We start from the raw sequence: 21,031 nt of genomic DNA on the forward strand, positions 1-21,031 counted from the left end.
CCGCCTCGATGAGCTCAGAGTCCAGGTGTCACGTTTGATTTGACCGCCGTAATAAAGCAGCGACAGGACCATTTTCTCCTCTGAACCCGAGCCGCTCAGACGGCCCCAGCCGCATTTCTATTGCTCCAACATCGCCGGAGCACCATAATTGGTGTGGACAGTCTTAACGAAAAATCACTACGCTATTCCTTTGATGTTCTTATTGGGAGCTACAGTGAAGGTTGTGGAGACTCTGAACACACGAGGCTGATGTTTGGAGTTTACAGATTTGATAAAGAGGTCGGTGCTTTGCTGCAGCCAGCGTCTCTACATAAATGAAACAAAGGCAAAATCATGCAGATGTGTGACTGGAATCTTCCCCTGTTGTTCACCTGCTAGATAATGATATCTGATCTCTAACTTCTGCATTTACTCAGAAGTTGGTATCTTAATTCTGACCACACTGTGATTTCAATATGCAAATTAGGTAGGCAGAGCTGGGAGACAACACATAATGTCTTAGGTCAAAGGAAGCAATGTGGAATACTCTCGTGGGACCACTTTAATGAGCAAGATGATGGTAATATTACTGACAAAGATAGCAGAAGGCATCGGCATTGTACGGTAATACCCCAAATTTTCCACTAAATTTAGCAGTTATAAGTGGGTTCTTTAAACGCAGGTAAACCTGTTAAAGCACTGCCAGTTGAGTTAGCCTTTCTGTTCGGTTTGAGGACACAACTGCAAAAAGTTACTGTAAGAGTGTCGGAGCCTCAGTGTGAGACGCTTAGATCGGTGATTGTGTGTTTTTAAAACTTATGTCGAGGCTGCAGCTCACTCTTTCATGCCAGGGTGCAGTGTTGCCTCAGTGTTTCCGGTTTAACAGCACTGTGCTGGACAGGTGACAGGTCTGTCTACAGTGTCTCTGAGGATGTTAGGGCAGGAAAAGGAGCGAAAATGAGCGTGTTCATCAGGGGCTTGTGTTTACATCAATGCCAATTGGAGCTGGAGCCGATAAATACCTGCATCTACTGCAGAGCCATTTGAACTGATTGAACCCTTTTCCATTGCCAACAAAATCCAAATATTAGCAGGTCTTAGCAGGTTTTTTGAGCAGTGGAAAAGGGGATATACTGTCTTAGGTCTAGTGAAGCAATGTAGAATATCAGCATAACATGTACTGTTAGAGAGTAATCAGAACTGAGGAAACTTGTTTCTTGAAGCAGTGCTGCTGTATGAGGTCTACGCCAAACAAAGACAAGCATACTGTGGTCAAACTGTAAAGATGTCTTTTACACACACTATTAGATGTGCGGTGGATGATCTGATCACATTCTGACTGCAGTGTATTCTTTGTGCATTTACAGGTGTTTTACCTGATCCAGGTAAGATATGAGGAGTCTTCACTCCTGCATCATGCTGTCACTAAATTCCAAAACATATTAAAATAATATAAAAATAATTAATATAAACATAACATTTTCTAATCCTCTATGGATAAAGTTCAGTTAGGTTTAAGCACTAAAACACATTGGTTAACAGAGTACTCACACACTCACACTCCACACATTCCTCTTTCTTGTCAAAACCTGGTGGCCATATTACTCAAAATGCTAATGGACTGTGTGTGCTGTTGACGTCATTATTTGAGAAGCGTTTCATTACTCGCGCACCTGCGCACGTGTTTTTTTTTTGGCTACATTAGTTCTACTAAGGTAGCGTTACGTGCATCATGGCAGCCGTGACTAGGGAAAGTGATGTCGGGTAATACTTTGATAGAAAAGAAGACAACACCGTGCAGTTCAAGATATGAGGCGTTAAACCTGGCGTGGTCGGACGCTGACCTCCAGTATTCCGTTTTTGACGGTAAAATAAAATATATTGCGAATACTCAAGTACTCGTTGAAGTACTCGTTGATAAGGTGATGAGAGTACTAGAATATTGAAATGACTGAAAATGCCCATCCCTAGTGTGCTGTGCTGGTTGCATCAGCCAGAGAAGAGGAGCGGGCTACACAGGTCTGGTGAACTCACTTCTTTCTCACTCGCACACACCGAGATTCTTTACATTTTCAAACTCGTAGTCTTCAGCCTCAGAACAATGACTTCATCATCATTTATCAAACTTCACACAGCTCCTTCTGGAGACACAAAAGGCTTTATACAACTTTTTTTCAAATATGCAGTCGTACTCCCCAGCGCCCGCATAACAGCTTCTGTCAAATCTTCTCACGCTGACACACAAACAAACATCAAAAGTCTCCTCTCAGCAGCCTTAAATCCATTATTACAGATCGATAGCAGCCTGTGAATATGCAGAGGTCAGAACACAAACCCTGAAAACGGACACAGACTGTATTCCCACAGTCTGAGACTGTAAGACACACACACAGAGTAACTGCTGGTAATCCGTGTCATAAAGCAGAGTCCGACTCATTAATAATGCACTATGTCTGCTTGAAGCAGGATACGTAAAATGGAAAATATTTAGGTTCAGTCATTCAGATTTTCTGAACAATTTGACTCTAAGTGGACATTAAAGGATACGTCATGTGATAATCTATATTTTTCTTTTTGTGGACAAATCCCATCTTCATCAGTGAGCCTTGTTCCTTCATTGCCACTAAGTCTTCCAGCAGCTCAGAGTTTATAATGTTGGCCTTCAATGTGAAACATGTAGGAAGGGTTGAGTTTCAATGACTGCAACTTAAAAACACAGTCTGTTACTTCTGCCTCTAGGGGTTTAAATCAAAACAATATCAAAAGATGGTGTTGGGTGATGTCACAAAATAGCGTGGTATCATGGGAGTTGTTGTCTTCCCCACCATTACCGTAAGCTCCTCCCGGTTTGGATTCCTTCAGTGTCAGTGGTTCAGGAAATCAAACGGACCCTGTGATTTTAACCGTTAAAAACACTGAATGAAGCAGTTTAACATTTAAAGTCAGAGTTTGAGCGACGCTGTACGGAGGACAGAGACTCAGGGAAGAGCTGGAGCTGAGATTGATGCTAACCTTTGTTCTGATTGTTACTCTGAAAACTTATGAAGCAGACGTTCAGCAGGTTTTTACCAGCAGCTGAATGATCCACAGAGGTGTCCTCCTCTCCACAACTAACATTTCCTCAGCTTGTTTCTCTGATAACTTCAGATCCAGGCGTCCGACGACTAAAATCCTTCATCTGGTTCAGATTAGGGCTGGGAAATATGGCCAAAATTGGTATCACGATAAAAATGTCCATATCAGTCAATATCAATATTTATCAAGATAAATGCCACATTGTTATTTCCTTCAGGTTTAAAGGCTGATTTTTGCTCCTGAGTGAAAGCTGAAGAAACCAGACACTCAATTGTGGTTTTAAACTGTTCTATTTAGTCAGAACATGAGAAACACTTGCTAAACAGCAGAACATTTAAAAACTGTGATGTACAAACATTCAAAATATGATAATATATGCATGATTGAAATCAAAATCTTTTTCATTTTTGAGTGCTATACACATGGAAATGAATTATATCAAACATTTATCAAACATTTTTAATGTTTCTATTGAGGAAAATTATTTCAAAATAATTATTGCTATCGGTTTATCGCCCACCCCTAGATCAAATATAGAGTTGAAAACCAAGGTGTAAAAAGTGTATGAGGCTTAAAACCAGATAAAAGTCAATTATGAGCTTCTTGCAGGGAACCACAACACTGACACATGATCATACAGGATAGTAAAAGTGATTTGAATTTCAACGAGAGCAGCATTTACGCTCAAAGGAGGAAGATAGAATGAAACGGCTCGGTTGGTGAACTGATGGAATTAGTGCTGTGGGAATGTGAATTTATCATGTGAACTATAAGAGTCCAGGTTTGTTTTCTGCTGCAATCTGCTATTTGTACTCAGCCTTTATGTGAGCTATTCTAACACTGATTTGAGCATCGTTTTCTTTTCATCCATAATTCACTTGCAGTCACAGGCAGGCAGCATCCTCCAACCAAACAATGGACTCCTCCTCTCCCTCTCGCTCTCTCTCTCTCTCCCCCCTCCATTTTGCCTGGTTAACCCGGCTGCGAGGTGAAGAAGAAGTGAAGTGAGCAGACCGAGGCGGGTCACGCCGAGATTCCCATCAATAATTCATTGGGCCGCTGCTGCCTCTGCTCTTGTGTTCAATTCCCCCGACAATCACATAATACCTCCCCCCAAAAGAGAGAGAGAGAGAGAGAGAGAGAGAGCAAGACACAGGTCCAAGGGAGAGGAGAAAGATGGCAAGTAAAAGAAACAGATTCACAATGAGGCAGAAGGAGAAGGAGACACAGGGTATTTATACAGATTTGTTTTTCTACTGTGCACTAATGGCTGTACACTCACATTGTAAACCTCATGGAGCCTGTTTTGTCAGTACTGCACTTAGACTAGGTGGCCACAGGTTTGTGGACACCTGTGATTGAACATATCATCCCAGAACCATGGGCATTAATCTGCTGCTGTAATAGCCTCCGTTGTTATGGGGCGGATGCCGACAAGATTTTGTAACCTGGCTGTCATCTGGAAAGTGTTGAATGGGTCTGAGCTCAGAACTCAGCGCAGGCCAGTCAAGTTCTTCTACATCAAACTGTGAAAAACCATTTCTTTATGGAGCTGGCTTTGTGCAGGGGCACTGCCATGTTGAAACAGTAAAGGGACAAACACTCACTGGAGCTGTAGCATTAAGATTTCTATTCTTTGGAACGAAGGGGCTGATAATCAGATTAAAATGCCATTTTGTTTCACTTCATTATTCAGTTTGACATTGTGTTCACATCAGGGGCCCGGTTTGTGACTTCTGAACACAACAGTCAGACTTCAGATAGACGTCTAAATCCTGTCGTACAAAGCAGTTTCATTCTTGATTATCTTAAACCAGACTGTGGTACAATGAATTCTGGGTAAATTAAGACTTTTTTTCAATATTACAAAAATGGCCGACCGGGGAACCACATCCAACCACTGATCTCCATTTACCACAGCAGCGAACGTTTGTCTACTGGAAGATTTCAACAGTTACAAAAGTGTTTGAAAAGTGAAACAATAAAATAAAAAACCTGATTTGGAAAAAAAATGGCTTCTCTCTTCATGACAATGTCAGCAAACCTCAAATGATGAGCCATGTGTTCTTGTTTTTTTGTTGTTTGCTGCTACTGGTCAGTGCAGGTGTCATTGAGTGTTACCATGGTAACATTGGTCTTTGGCCTGAGTTACCCTGGGGGTAAGGTGTCTAATGCTTTTGTCTTAAAATTAGTCTGTCTTTGTTTTTTTACTTTCATTCGACTGGTCTGAGAGCAAAACTAAGACTGGACCAACACTACAAACCAGTCTGAAATATCTTTATTCTGGCCATTTGTGTCTGTTACAGTTTTCCATGGATGTGGCTATAGGTAGTCAGCAACAGTCCTCAATGAGCACAACACCAGCTCTAACTGAATCGCTGTAAAAACAGTGGGGATGCGGGCGAGGATTCAGAAGTCTAGGAGCAGCCTAAAGGGGCCGAGCCAAACCCATAAAACCATCCCCCAACCCAAAGTATCAATAAAGTAAATGGATAGATGATTTAGCAAAACAGACAACCCTTTAGTTTTGTGTTGGTCAACTAATTGATTAATCAACCATTAACCATTTCACGTCTACACAGGATTACATCAAGAGACTCAGTTATAGAGGTGGACACAGATGCAGAGAGAGATGAGTGGAGACAAAGAGAATGTGATGTGATGGGATTCACAACATAATTATTACCACGTTATTATTTCCCCTGTTATGAACATACAGAACGTGAGTGCAGCTAATGTAACAGCAGACTCAGCAAGACAAAAACCAAAAACAACCTCATCTCCCAGCTCTCTTATATCTCCCCCCCTGCACGCTGCTCCTCTCCCTCCTCTGTGCTCGTCTCAGGGTCAGGGGAATATTTGCTCAATCTATTGTCTGAGTGTTGCAGCTCTGACCTTTGACCTCAGCTCTATTGGTTTCTTGTAGTGCTGTTGATCTAGGAATTGAAGCTCCCTCTGTTTCTACAGTAATTTTAGAGAGCTCTGAGTTCAACTGAATATAAAAGCATATTTTCATATTATTTACAGTTCCAGATTAAAACCTCAAAGGAACCAATTAGTATTTTTGTTGTATGTAAAAAAAATATCTTAAACATGGAGGAATCACTAGGCCATTATCTCCAAAGCTGTCTCTTTTATATGCTATCGAGACAGGTCTAGGACAGGCTTAGCTTAACTCAGCACATGTGTTCACATTACAGTGGAAAAACGAGGGTCTTGTACCACTGTGAAATTAAAACAGCACCCCCTTAGCTGCAATGCTAAAGTAGCTAGCAGTAAGTCACTGTTTCCGAGTTAATTTTTTTGTCTGGTCTCAATGTGAATCTGAATTTCCCTTAGTTGATAAATAAAGTATCTATCTATCTATCTATCTATCTATCTATCTATCTATCTATCTATCTATCTATCTATGTGAGGCCAATTTCAGTTCAGTTTCAGTTCTGGAAATTCAGAAACATAAGTGATTATTTTTTGTCCATCTTTCAGTTCAAGTAGTGATGAACTGTTCTGCAAATCCTCCAACCTGAACAACCGCACAGGTCGTGTTTTTCAACCCTCTGATACGACTCCTGAGAACCGAACCTCGGTTATCACGGTTACTATAATAACGACAAACTGACTTGGTAAGGTTTAGAAAAAGATCGTAATATGGGTTAAAATAAGTACCGCCTCAACATTAGACAATCTTTGTTGTCATGGTTACAGCAATAACAACGTAATTAACTTTGTCGAACGCTCATAGATAATAGCAACAACATGAACAGCTAGTTTGTTATGGGAATGGAGCAGCGCTCTCATGTGTCATATTCATCCATCCACCTCCTCCTCCTGACGTGGCCTTTGTCTCTGTTTAAACTACGTCTCCGCACTTTTCCCTTTGCTCCTGTCATCATAACTACCACCACTAGATGTCGCCTAGCAACAAAACGTAACTATGGGTCATAATAACCTGCTGCACAGGTAACCCATGGGCTGTTTTTTTTTTAACAGGAGGACAGTCTCGAAATGTCGGTGGTTGTGCAGAACTGGTCAAAGTTGAACCAATCAGAACTGTCGCTGCACCATGAACATCTGCACAGAGCAGACACAACAATGAGGAAGAAGTCACTTGCAAAAGCTGTGAATGATCATGTTAGCCGCTAGCCAAACTCCTCTTGTTATCTGACAAGGCAGTCACCAACCATCCTGCAGCCAGCGACGTCTTACTGCCAGTTAAGTCATTTTGATTGGCCAGGCTGAGCACGTTTGGTTATTGTTGAAATCAGGAGGAAAACTCTGCACCAACTGCTGAATTGATCAAAAATCAAAAAGTGACTTGATTCAATTTCCTTCATTTAAAGCTTAGCAAAGGAAAACCTAACTTCATCCTACCATTAGCCAAGCAGCAACAGAGGCTGGATTTAACTCATCAAAGGTTTCTGTATAATGCAAGTTGCAACCTAGTGCCTTACCTTTACATTTCTATTTCTTTACCTTCAGACTCGGGGGTTTGGGGGTCGCTGCACAGAAGACTTCCCAATACAAGTTTTCTTTTAGATAATGACATAACGACTGTGGTGGCCTGTTCGTTTTACGTCTTTTAATCTGTTAATCCCCTTTGTTAAACAGTCCAAACCACGACGCTTCAGTCGCTCATTCTGTTGCCTTCATTTGGCCGATTTATTTACGCTTCCCACAAAATCCAACGTGAGGTCAAAGACTGTACTGACTCCCCGTCTCTCACACTTTCCCAACATGTTTGCCAAGACAAAAACCAAAACTCAGTCCCACCCCTTCTTTCTCTCACAGCTGATCATCATCTGATTAATCACAATAGATATAGATCCAAAGATAAATCCAAAATTATTACTTAAAATTTCAATTCAGAACATAGATTAATAATAATAATAATAATTTGACAATAAAATGATCAAATTTGTGAAAACTGATTTACAATAAATACAAAAAAATGGCTTTACTGATGACATCACTGTTGACTAGTTTGCCAGGACGATACAGAATGTAAATCAGAAATGTTTTTAGTTCTTTAATCCCATAAATTAAAAAGTTAAAAACAACAGGTCTCTCATTGACCTAATGGCTAAGGTGAAAACATAAGTGCAATGCCAGTTTGTGTTTTTGTTCCTCAAAATGAAGCAAATGAAAAAGAAAGATATCTGGTATTGTAGCAGAGCTCAGGTACTGCATTGTACTGGCACTAATGTAAAAAATATATATATAAATATCCAGCTGGAGTGAATAATTGGAGGATTGATTAGTGGATGCAGGACCCTTTAAAAAACAAAAGAGCGTGTCACACGGAGCAGCCGGCGAGAGCTTCTTGTTGTCAGTGTGAGGCTGTTCAGTGTGTATCTGCATGCTGACATCGTACAGCACACGGCGGTGCAGATCGCATGAATGCCCCCCCCCCCCCCCCCCCTCTCCTCCAGCTCCACCCTCCACTCAACATCACTCATGTCATTTCCTATTAACCTATATCACCAAATAGCAGCTCCGAAAAACAGTAATCTCCTGCAGAGATAATCTCCATATCCACATCAGCATGTTAACACACATTTAAAATATGTTAGGTCAAATCAAGCCAGGAAATTAGAACCATTTAAATACAGATTTCAAATCCGTTTTCTGACAACCAGGATATCTACTAATTAACAAAATAAATAAATGAAAAAAATTAAAAGAAAAGAAAACACCGCTTTGGATTGATTCTTTTTTTTTTTTTTATAAGAATCTGTTCAGCAAAAAGCAAGTTCCATTTACACCATAAATCCTGCCTCTTCTGCCTCACTTCAGAAACAACCACACTAAATCTAAAAAAAAGAAAAAAAAGATACTGAACAGATATTATGACCAAATACTGTGATATGATGCAGCCACAAAATATCAGAAGATTCAGTGGTGATATGTCACATGACACTGTGGTGCATGTTTAAAAGAATTGATTTGGAATATGACACGATCTCCTTAAACTATTAAAACACCACAAACACACTGAGACCCAGTGGTAAAATGAAGGACTATTGTACAGTTCTGTCTGTGATGTCATAAAAACAAAAACAGTTATTTTAGGAATAATTTGGGAATATTACATATTAAGTAAAAATATTGCTGTTTGTTTTATTCACTAAATAGAAAATAAAAGAGACACATTAGATCAATTAATACTGAGAGTAACACTGAATACAAAGTAAGAAATGATGAGTTGGTCATTTTAGAATTATTACAGTTATTTCAGTGACATTTTAAATCTCCCTTAATCAAATATTATAGGGAATACACTTTGTAAATTAGCTGTAAAATCAATTCATACAAGGGTGCGCTGATCAGCCACAACATTAAAACAGCTGAGTGGTTTTAATGTTGTGACTGATCTGTGTGTTTTTTGACTGGGTGAAGCCATGAAGCCGTGGAAAATAATTGCAACTACAAATTACTTTTTTAAATCAAATTACTAATGGTTCAGAATGAACTCTTAGAAACCAGTTACCTGTCGCAATGTTGTGGCTGATGGGTGTATATTCTGTATAAAATACTGTATCAGTATCTACTCTGTCAGATATTTGTTTTTTATAGGCCACACTTTTCTACCACTCTCTCCCTCTCCGGTCTCTCATCTCTTTCTTCTGCTGCTGAAATGCTACATTTCCTTCCTGAGGATCGATAAAGTTTTTATCTTATAGCAGCAAAATTATTGATACTTTATGAAATACAACGACAACATGAGTCAGGTCATTTCTAAGGTTAGTATTATAGTCATTAAAATCAAGACACACACCATAACTCTCCATTTAGGAATATTTTAGGAATGGCATGGTACATGTTAAACTTCACCTTGTGTCCATTAAATCATCATTGCATTTTTAAATATATTTTTATATACTTTAGATTTTTCTATGCTGTCATTTTGATGTGTATGTTTTGTTTAAAATATATATACAGGATATTTATTCATACATTTGTATATAATACTAATGGTTAATTGCTTTTATTGTGATACCATATTGACACACCACAGGACTGTGTTATTGCTGCCTGAAAATATGTAAAAAATCATTTAATATTCAATATAAAAAATATCACAGTGTGATAATGGAAGTCTTTTACTAACTGTAGCTGTACAGTCAGCCTCTACTCTGCATGAGTCATAATTGCGGTAATGCACAGTCCAATGAAAACCATGTATCTCCAACATCCATGTATAAAATGGAGCCTAAACAAATTCTTGTTTTTATATCTATTTCAAGCTTCGTGAAAACGTATATTTTAGGGTCATTTAGTGGCTTATAGAAGGTTTTTTTTTTTTTTGCCAAAGACGTTGGCTTCAACCCACCTGTTTATCTGAAAACTAGACTCCAGATCACACACAGAGATACGTGGTTTTCACTGAACAGTAACATATAAAATGAAAGGGGAAGTCAAGTGGATTTCTCACTTTACATTATTCTCGCTCCTCGCTGTTTGCATAATCTTTGAGGAAAGGAACACTGCTAGTTACTGTTTGACAGCATTATTTGATAGTCCTCATTTTATTCAAAGAAAGAAATAACTAGATATAAATGTGATATTTATTCCAGCACCACCATGTACTTTTGGACCAACCCCACCACAGCCACTGTACCTACATTTTCCTATGTGTATGGCCTCCTGTGTGTCTGCACATAATAACTGTTTGTCGGTTCCTGACAACCAGACTCACATACGCACACAATGTTGCGCTTCTCTATTTTAACAGATTGTTTCATTTTGCTTTTGAGTCTCAAGTTTTGAACCATTTTCCCTCAATCAATAAAATACACTGAAGCAAAGTTGCTCAGTCTGCTGTTTGTCTCAAACTGGAAAACAGGTTTGATGGTGATATTCCCAACGATCCCGAGGCTCTAATTCCATCTGGGCCCACACACATCCACAAGTTTTACAACTAACGGCAACTGAAATCACTGTCCAGTCAACGTTCTGCTGGTGATTGAGAACATTTCCCCTCGTTTTTAAAATAAATAAATAATTTGACAAAGCAAAACAGGTTTTATCCAACAATCCAACAATAGGCCTGTTAATGCAAGAAGATTATTCAACACATGCTTCACTGTTTTTGACTATACACTTCCCTCACACTCCTCCCTCTCTTTATCAGATGACCCTTTTTTTTATTATTTTAATTAAGCTTTTGTTTTTAATCTTCTGTGTCACTGAATGACTTGTTTTTTATATACATCTATATATATGCACATGCAGCAAAAACCACACAAAGGCAGCAGGACAGTGAAAAAAGAAAAACTGACATGAAATTGAACTGATATTGTATTTATACTGTGCAACATGCTGAGCTTGGCAGTAAGTATAAGTTGAAAACAAAAGGGGGAAACAATGTGAAAGGAAACATGGACACCACGCTGAAATCCACTCAGTTTAGGCCCGTTGATACAACGCCGGGAAAGTCACAAACTGGAAACAGCGTTTACTTGAACTCGTGTTGTCTTTAAGCTGCTTCCCATTAACAGCAGATTTATTTAAACGGTGCTGTTAGAAAAGAGCTGAAGACGAGAACAAATTCTTTCACACTGGTTAAAGCCTCATAATAAATCTGATGAATGCAAATGCTCTTTTTTCACTTGTGCCTTTTACAGACCATGTGAAATGAAAGCTTCATTAATCACCTGCAGATTTTAAAATCTGCATAAAAAAAACATCACATATGATTAAAAACTAAATGACAAACAACAACATTAAAACTGTTTATGTTACAATATTCCTGCAAATTGGCCAATGGCCTGGGCTCCATATAATCCACTCTCAACCTGATCTTTAAGAGCCACCTGATCCTTTTTATTCTGCTGCTGCTGCTGCTGCTGTCCCCTGCAGACAATAGAGGCATGTTGTTGGGACAGAAACCAAGTCCCTCACTAGAGGGGGCACCAGACCCACTGATGCTACAAACCTTCATGTTTGTGTCACAGCCTTCTGATCACTTCAAGCTCCTCACAATCAATCAGAAACGCTCCTGCGGCCATCTCTGAATGCTTTCTCTCACCTCTCTCCCTGATCATGCCATAATACAATGAGCCGTTAAGGGGCTAATGGCAGTAATAACACCAGCTGGATAATGCAGTCCCTCAAGTAAAAACACAACACTGAGAATAAACACTGTATCCCAGTGATTTAAATCATCCAAAAACAACAAACAGCTTGAATGTTAAATGGATTAATCCTTCAATTCTGTGCAAAATCCCCCAAATCTAATCTTTCCTATTTTTCCTCCCTTTTAAAAAATTTTTTTCCTAACATCTTCACAGTTTATTTTAAGTCTTTAATGAAGAGCAATTAAGAGCAGGATAGTGAAGTGATGTGAATGAAATGTGTTGTGAGCAGGACATGAAAATAAAATATGGGTTAGTGCACAGAGCAGAGAGAGAGAGAGAGAGGGGGGACTGTTGGAGGGAAATCCCATGACCTTGTCATTTCGTATCGATCTCTTTTTGTTATTGATCAATAATGGTAATCATAACACCAGTGATTCTAAATAAATTTCATTCACCTAAATTGCAGAAGAGGAAACACGAGGAAGCGCCAAAACAAAGCCAGAGAAAGGTGGAGAGACCAAAGAAAATTAGTGATTGTGGGAAAAATCGTTTTGTTTTTTCCTGTGGTAAGTTTAAATTCCTTTTCTTGTCCAGAGGCACAAAGTAAACCACAACACCAGCCCGGCAGAGAGGTATTTCTGCTCTTACCTGCCAGTCTGAGGGCCGACATCCTCTGAAACTCGGGCTCCTGCAGCCACTTCCACATCCTCCTGAAGGTCTCCCGGCCTGACTTTAGTTTACTCCAGGGTTTGGGGTTCCTCAGCAGGTCCGACAGGGTCCCCTGGGAGCGGCACAGCACCCTCTGGGCGAAGATGGCCTGGGGGATGCTGTACCTTTTCAGCTCCGCCGTGATCCTCTGCGCTACCTCCTTGGTGTTGATTTCTTCCAGCTGCCCCGAACTGTTCCCCCCCTGCGTCCCCGAGGAGGAGGGCGGTCTTTCCCGGGTGGAAGCCAACACGGGCCCGTGGGATGGAGACTGGAGGTGGGAGTGGGGGTGGTGACCCGCCGAGGAGGCAGCCGGGTGCCCCGGGTGGTGCATCCCGTTCAGGTGCGGCATCATCCCGCCCGCCGGGCCACCGAGGCCTCGGTGCTGGTGGTGATCCCCTCTGGCCAGCATGGAGGCGGTGTGGTGCGCGTCGAAGTTCAGCATCTTGTCGTGGCCTCCGTGCGTTGCCGTGCCGTAATTGTGGAGACCCTGTTGGGTGTTGTGTATGGAGCCCAGGCCGTTGCCCAGCACCGGGGACAGACTCTGACCCATCCCGGACATGTGGTCCTTGTGGTACGGGCTGTAGAGGTTGTTCATGCCCGGTAGTCCCCGCTCGTCCCGCATCAGGGTGAAGCTCCCGCTCACGTTCCCGGAGAGCCGCTGGTGGTGGTGGTGATGGTGATGGTGGTGAAACTTGTCCGACACGGTGGAGATGGGAGGCAGCGGCTGCAGCGGGGTTAAGGTGGTGTAGGTGCCGCTCATCCCCATCCCGGGAGAGGACGTGTCGCAGGGCACGCTCATGGCGTGGTGCAGCGGCAGGGACAGCTCCGGCCGGTACTCCCCGCTGCCGTCCAGTATCGTGGCCATGCCTGACACCATGGCGGAGCGGGATGACGCGGCGGCGGCGGCCAGGTCCTGGTGTATCCGCAGGGTGGACGCCGCCGCCGCCGCTGCCGCCGCCGCCGCCCCGTGTCCCCCCGCTGCTACCGAGCTCCCGCGGCCGTGGTGCGGGCTGTGGCCGGTCATCAGCTCAGCATCAGGGGCCACGGAGCTCACCGCCACCCCGCCATGCAGGCTGCCAATGCCGTCCATTGTCATGTCCGTATTCATGGCGTAAGCGTCCAGATCCTTGGCCAGGCATCTATAGGCGTTAGTGTAGGCAGTCTTCATTCATCTGTCCTCTCAGTCCATCAGGTCGAGCGGAATTATCTCTCCTTCTCCTCCTTTCTCTCGCCGCTTCTCCCCTGATGCGCCGGGATGGGTCAGTAGTCGTATTCCCCCTCTTCCTTCACTCCCTCGGTTGTTTCCCCGTCCTCCTAAGGCCTCTCCAGCTCCGTGTCTTTGTGTATTTTCCCCGGTGTGTGCACATGAAAAAAGTGTTTTTATCTCGATCATACGGGCCTGTGCGGTGGCTCCCCCATATCCAGCCCTCTCCTCCTCTTGCGTTACTCTGCTCCTCAGACGGGAGCTGTCCACGGTCCCCTAGCCGACCGCTCAACCCAACGTGCTGCGTGAGGAGGAGGGGGGGAAGCGGGCTCGGATGGAGGGGCTGCACCCTCCTGACTGATGGGGCAGCGGGCCGATGATAGTGGCCGGCAGGGATAGGGAGGGCGTGGCTCCCGGACCGGCTGGCCAATCAACGTCTTTGCTGGATGCAGCGGCGTGGACAGTGAAGATGCTCCGGGTGGGATTTGAATGAAACATCATTATTGTACAGTATTTATAATATTCTGTTAATATAACTGTAGTAACTTGTCTGTAGGACTGAAATGTGAGTGTAAAGCGATCATATTATACATTTCATTTTCTCCTATATTATCCTTATTTCTAATTGATAGTTTTATAAATTCACATTGGAGTTATCAAGATTCTTTCCTATAACATTTCTGTGATATCACAATAAAGATTTATACCATGTGTATGGCACCACGTGAGTGTGTGTCCTTGTTTGAATCTCTTCTTGGTTTTGAAAGGAAAATTCATTCTGTGCATATAAATACTGATTTCTCCTGTTGTTACTGGTCAAATCTTAATGGGATTAATCAAAGTATTTCTGTAGCTAGAGAGTTTCACAGTTTATTCTTCTCATCAGAAACAGCAGTATCATGTCCCCAGTGCATTTAGTAGCTGTTCTGGTGCTTTTGAACATATCACATGATCTTCATCAGCCACTGAGTTTGACCATTTGTTTTTAAGACAAACATGGATGAGAAGTCCTTTAAGTGTCAATCTTAATATCTACAATTTGCTTTTGAAGAATATGTGATGATCAAAAGCTACAGAATGGATCATGTGGTGAAAAAGCTTTCTCAGCTTTCTCTGTCGTATTTTATACAGAGATTTGTGGCACGTACTCAAGGTGTCCTCCATCGAAACTGATCAAAGTTATCCCATTTTATTTTTAAATCCTTTAATATAAATCATTTAATCAATAAAACAACTGAGAAAAAAGAAAAAGAAAGGCAGTTTATTTCAATGTTTTTATTTTTGAAATTCAAAGGAAATATAGAAAATGATCAGCTACTGAAAATTCACAACAATCATTAATATTCATATAATTTTGCTGTAAAATTCCTGTAGGGAGTTGTTATGTTCATGCTGCGGAAAAAGGCGTGAGGAAAAATTTGCAGTCTACTTATGGGGGTCAGAGGGAAATGAATGTGATATTAATTCAGCCTTTATGCAGACGGCCGGGAGGCTGAAAGCATCCTGCAGTGTCTGTGTGGAGAGTCAGTGATGCACATTTACATCCTGCACATATTCTCCTTCACTGAAAAAGACACAATCCATCGTTAATCTGTGAATTCTTTGCAGCAAACCGAGGACGCTGCTTTTTGTTGTCCTCTGCTGCTCCTGCAGAGAAGCCATTTGCCCACAGGGTTCATTAAAATTTGATCTGGTCTCACCTCTCATCACCTGCTGCCTCTGATTGTTGAGGTGACAGGAAATAACACATAACAAACACATGATGAAACCAGGACTAATGTGACAGACGACCCGAACCTTGAACATTTCCCTTTTCTTATTCGTCACAAAGTGCCAGCTTCCAACTTTTGTGTTTAATGTTGGACTTCCCCACAGCACTTGAATGCAACTTGAGGACAAATAGAAAGTGAAACTCATCAAATAGTGGAAATCGGTGGTCCAGACCAGTAGTGTATCTCACATTAACAGTGACACACCACAGCCTGACGTGATGCAACGTGACAGGTTGCATATAATATAGGATGACACAGTATCATAACATGACATATGATATCATAACATGGTATATTATCATGAGATGGTGTGTCATAGTGTCATGTCACGTGACATGACACTATAAAATGAAATGAAACACCGTCTAATAATATGATGGGAAATGTACTGATATGATACTGAAATGAGATAATGTGACTATACGTGTCTTGATGATGCAGAATAGTATGATGTGACATATCTGGTAGTGTGATGCGTGACATGACAATGTGACATGACGTGGGAGAATATAACATGTGATGACACGGCATAGCACAACATGAAATGACAAGGCATGACGACTAATGTCAGGACATAATGTCACATTACATGACATGAACTGTGACATAATGGGATGTAAGATGAAGCAATGCACATGACATGGCACAACACAACATGCTAATAACATGGCATGTCATAACTGTTTTGAATTGCATGAATAAGGAAGTAACAACACAAAATGACATATTACCGGAGGGGCGAAACATAAAGTATTGTACAAGTACAGTCAAGTGTTCTGATGAGATATTGAGAGCCCTCCCAGCTCCACCCACAAGCAGGCGATGAGAAAAAATTACAGAATGAAGGAAAGTTATTTAATAATACAAAAAAATAATATAAAAAATAATTACAAAACATGAAAAGACAACTAAACAAGGGAGAAAGAAAAAATATAAATAAAGATAGATAGCTAAATAAATCCCCATTCCCCACCTCTCATCACTTAGGTTATTAGTAAAGTCAATTCAAGCTGTTTCATAAATTGAAGTAAATCAAAAATGTAAATACATACACACATGTTGTGATGTGACATGACAGAAGATACCACGGCATCTCATGACACGATACAACATACAGAGCACAGAGTTCAGACCGTTGTGTGTGTGTGTGTGTGTGTGTGTGGTGCTGGACAGATGTTTGCAGCTGTGTAGTGTACACTGCAGCGATGTGTCGGTGCATGTTGGGACGCTATCGACAGTCTCTGGGCGGAGTGATGAGCCTGGGAGCTGCACCCAAAGAGCATTATGGCCTGTAGCCTGTTCACTTTACAATTCATTACACTTCCAAGGACAAATGGCTGCTAAATAACTCTGTCTGCCTCTCTCACAGGCTCCCCTTCATTCACTCATCCATCATCATAAAATATTAAGCTTAAAGACAACAAGAAAAAAAACAATTAGAGACTTATTTTCCATTAAATAACTAATAATTCCACCTAGTGTGTAATGTACACACAATCAGCCTCAGCACATACTCAAGTGTATTTTTGCCTGTTCAGCCGACCTGCTGTGCACTGACTCTAGGTTTTATGCGAGCAGTTATTTGTAATGAATTAATTGGAAGTGAACCCAGCTGAACTCTGTAAACACCGTCCCCTACCAAACCTCGCAGCTCTTTCCAGGAAATGTCTTGGAAAGTGATTGTTAAATTGTGCACTGTGTCAAGTAAAGTGTTACACAATTGACTGTGCCTGAATGATGAGACGGTGGATGAGGGGATGCGTAAAGGAGAGGAGGAGGTGGAGGAGATGGAAGAGGAAGAGATGGGGAGGAGGAGCAGGGATGGGTAGTTGGGCAGATGTTGCTTTGTTTAAAGACTGTTGTGTAATTAAGGACAGAAGAACAGAAGCCTGACCCATTTTCTCCTTTTGATCAGCTGTCAGAGAGATAGGCAGGGGGTCTGCTGAGGGAAGACCTGTCTGTCTGTCTGTCTGTCTGTCTGTCTGTCTGTCTGTCTGTCTGTCTTTCTGTCTGTCTGTCTGTCTGTCTTTTCTTAAAACTTTCAGCTGCCATTTGATGTTCCACCTGACATTCCTCAGTGCAGAGAGAGGGAGCCCATACAGAAGTGTAATATATGACTTACAGTATATGTCCCTATATCGAGATGCTGTTGTTATAATACTTTATGAAGTATAAGTACTTATGAAGTATATAAGTTGAAGTATTATTATCACATGTATACATCCTCTGGATATATATAGGTTTATATTTAATATATAAATATATATATGGTATAACATATTTGCCAAGGATATAACTTTAATATGTATCGTATCGTACATCTTATGTCATATGTCTACAATACATATTTGTATGCACCAGGCATATATGTCAATATATGAAATTCTTTGGTTTGATATTTAATTTTTAGATGTATATACATATATTCAATGGATGGAAATTTTTACATATATTACATTTGCATATGGGTGAAAAAGAAGAAGAAGAAGAAGAAGAAGCGACAGAGTGAAGGATTGGGAGGTGTAGGAGGATGAGGAAGAAAAATAACAAAGTGAAAGAGTGTGAGAAGGAGGAGGAGGAGGAGGAAGACGAGATGAGGCGGTGGAAGAGGAGATGGACAGCAGAGAGGAGAGGAGGATGAGGAGGAGTGACACAGTAATTGGGGGGGGCAGGAGACGGGGGAGGAAGACTGTAAAGGAGCATCTGCAGGGGGAGGAGGAGGAGGAGGAAGAGGAGACAGAGGAGGAAGTGATAGAGTTTGGAGTCAATACGTTGGTGTAAACAAAACACTGACATCACTGCCTGGCATTGACTAAAGCTCCGCCCCCTCGTTGAGGATTTATTCAATCATTTGGAAACATGCTGGAGTTTATAAACGACGGTCTAATTGTTGAACTTTCATCTTTTTGTCATTTCATCAAAGATTAAAACCCAAATCATTCTTACTAGTATCTAACAACTACAACTCCCATGAGTCTTTGCCACAAACTCGCTATCAAGGCCTCAAAGTTTCCCAAAAGCTTTCCCCATAAAGTCACTGTAACTGTTCTCAGTGTTATAACAGGTCAACTGTCCAACGGCTGCAAACACTGAGAGGCTGAGAGACACGACTGACACGCTGTAAACGAATCAATACACACACACACACACACACACACACGCTCACACACACACATACACACACACACACACACACACAAAGGGAGAGAAAGAGACAGGAATTGCTAGTGGAAATAAGAATTATCACTTATTTATTAACTCTGTCGTCTAATATTCATTTATTGGAGAAAACACAACACGTCCTTTATGACGGTGATGTAATGAGGTTTATTTATTTTCATTAAAAGCTCAGTAATTTACTAAAACAGCTGCCCACTTTAGTTTTTTATCAAATAAAACAGACAGAAGGAAATAGTGTCGTTACTGAGAACTATTTTCAGTGGCGGATTAATCCACATTTAGTGGATTTAGTGAGTGTATGTGCGATTGACTCTAAATAAACAGCAGTGTGTGTTTATGGTAATGAAGGAACGTATCACTCAGTGCAACAGTGTGGTTCACTGATGTGTTTCTAGTCATTTTTTTGGACACCAGTGGAAGTTTATGGGACACATCACATTCAATACCTGTCAGCGGGAAACTTCCATGGTGGATTTATTCTGTTTATGTGACATGAAGGCAAGAACAAAACAGAGAAGTGTCTCAAAACAGTTTACAAATAATTTAAAATAGACAATAACAAAAGAAAGTGCCATTATTCCCTCGAATCCATTACATTAGTCTTTACTTTAATTTATCTGAATTCACATTTTATCATCGTTTCTTTCTTGGAATTTTTTGTGACACGATCATGAAGTGACTTGCTGAGTACATTCATTTATTTGGGCCTGATGACATTTTTGTTTGAAAAGTGGATAGTGAACGTGGAGGTAAAGGTCAGTCAGTTGTTTGCAGGCATCAGTGGCATCACAGTACAGTGGCAGATTAACTGACTGACTGACTGTCTGCTGAGACAATCATTAGCCTGTGTATCTGCGCTCTGTTCAGGGTCATGCTGTTGTGTCACCGCTGGTATGATCTGTATTTGTCAGCTTATATTCGCTGATTCCTGCAAATTGTCTGCAAATTGCAAGCTGTCAGGAATGCTGTGCTTTTTTTTTATTTTGTAGAATTACATTTTCTTTCAAGCTGCAGTATTCGTCATTGCCTCTGGTCGCGTTCAAATTTCATATTTCAAATTTTAAATTACGATAATAACAAACACTGCAGTTGTTAAGTGTTGAAAACCACTGGGAAAAAAATGTACAATAATAACCACATTGTTTTCAAATTGATTCTTATTGTTAACATATTGTGCATAATTTGTAAATAATGGTTGATTTTTCTCATCAGTTTAACAGTTAAAATTTGTGAATTTCTTTTTTTAAATTTTAAAGATAAAGACATTTTAAAGATTTGCTGTAAACTAAATATAGGATGATGAAAAGCAGCTGCGCTCTTAAATCTGTTTATTATTCTTTTATTCAGGTGTTTTTTTTATTATCTACAAATATCATTGAGCTACTGTTAAAAATGTGTATGAATATTTTACACCATTAAGTAAAAAAAAAAAAAGAAATGTACCTTTTGGTAAAGTTTTTCAACATCAGTGTGCTTTTACTGCACAAGACTCGTGTAATGTTAAAGCATGGGCTTCATTCAACCTCCTGAAAGACAAACTGAGAAACACAATTCAAGCAAGACAGTTAGCTACATCAGATGCATCAAAATCTAAATAAAAAAATTGTCAGAGAGAATGGAACCCATGTTGCAACGTGTGAAACAGCTTTGGAGAGAAAAGGAGGGAGAGGCAGAGGAGCAGGTTCCTCTGCTGCTTCCTGGTGAGCTGTGTTTGCTGTGGCTGAAAGAGAGCGGCAGCTTGTAAAACGTGAACAAAGCTGCAGGTTGATCAGGACGTTTCCTCCTCCTGCTTCCTCCTCTCAGGTCTGTCCTCTCTATCCCTCTCTCTCCCTCTCTCTCTCTCTCTCTCTCTCTCTCTCTCTCTCTCTCTGTCCTGGGCCATCTGCTGTGTACAGAGCAGCAGTATTGATCTGCAGCTTTGTGCTGGAGACCACATGCTAATCCATAGCGTTAGTGACAAACACTGCTCCGCTTTGCCTCGCATCTGTCCCACTGACTCTCTCTCTCTCTTTTCTCTCCATATAACCAGTGTCATC

The 21,031-nt window shown here is 41.0% G+C and overlaps 1 protein-coding gene across 2 annotated transcripts in view; it reads right to left on the reverse strand.

Annotated features, from left to right (window-relative positions):
• onecut2 (one cut homeobox 2) overlaps window positions 1-14,722 on the reverse strand; it is a 36,153-nt gene extending 21,431 nt beyond the window's left edge. Inside the window, exon 1 of one of the 2 annotated variants that reach the window (XM_023412659.2) lies at window positions 12,780-14,717. In XM_023412659.2, coding sequence (XP_023268427.1) covers window positions 12,780-14,007 — 1,228 coding nt within the window. In that variant the 5' untranslated portion in view covers window positions 14,008-14,717. Of the gene's footprint in view, window positions 1-12,779 lie in introns of both variants that reach the window. The other variant, XM_087175707.1, reaches the window with a different exon arrangement.
• Between the last annotated feature and the right edge of the window lie 6,309 nt (window positions 14,723-21,031).

Source organism: Seriola lalandi, unplaced genomic scaffold, assembly GCF_002814215.2.
Source record: "Seriola lalandi dorsalis isolate HSWRI2012SDOR001 ecotype SW California unplaced genomic scaffold, Sedor1 jcf7180002054484, whole genome shotgun sequence".
NCBI classification, from domain to species: Eukaryota; Metazoa; Chordata; class Actinopteri; order Carangiformes; family Carangidae; genus Seriola; species Seriola lalandi.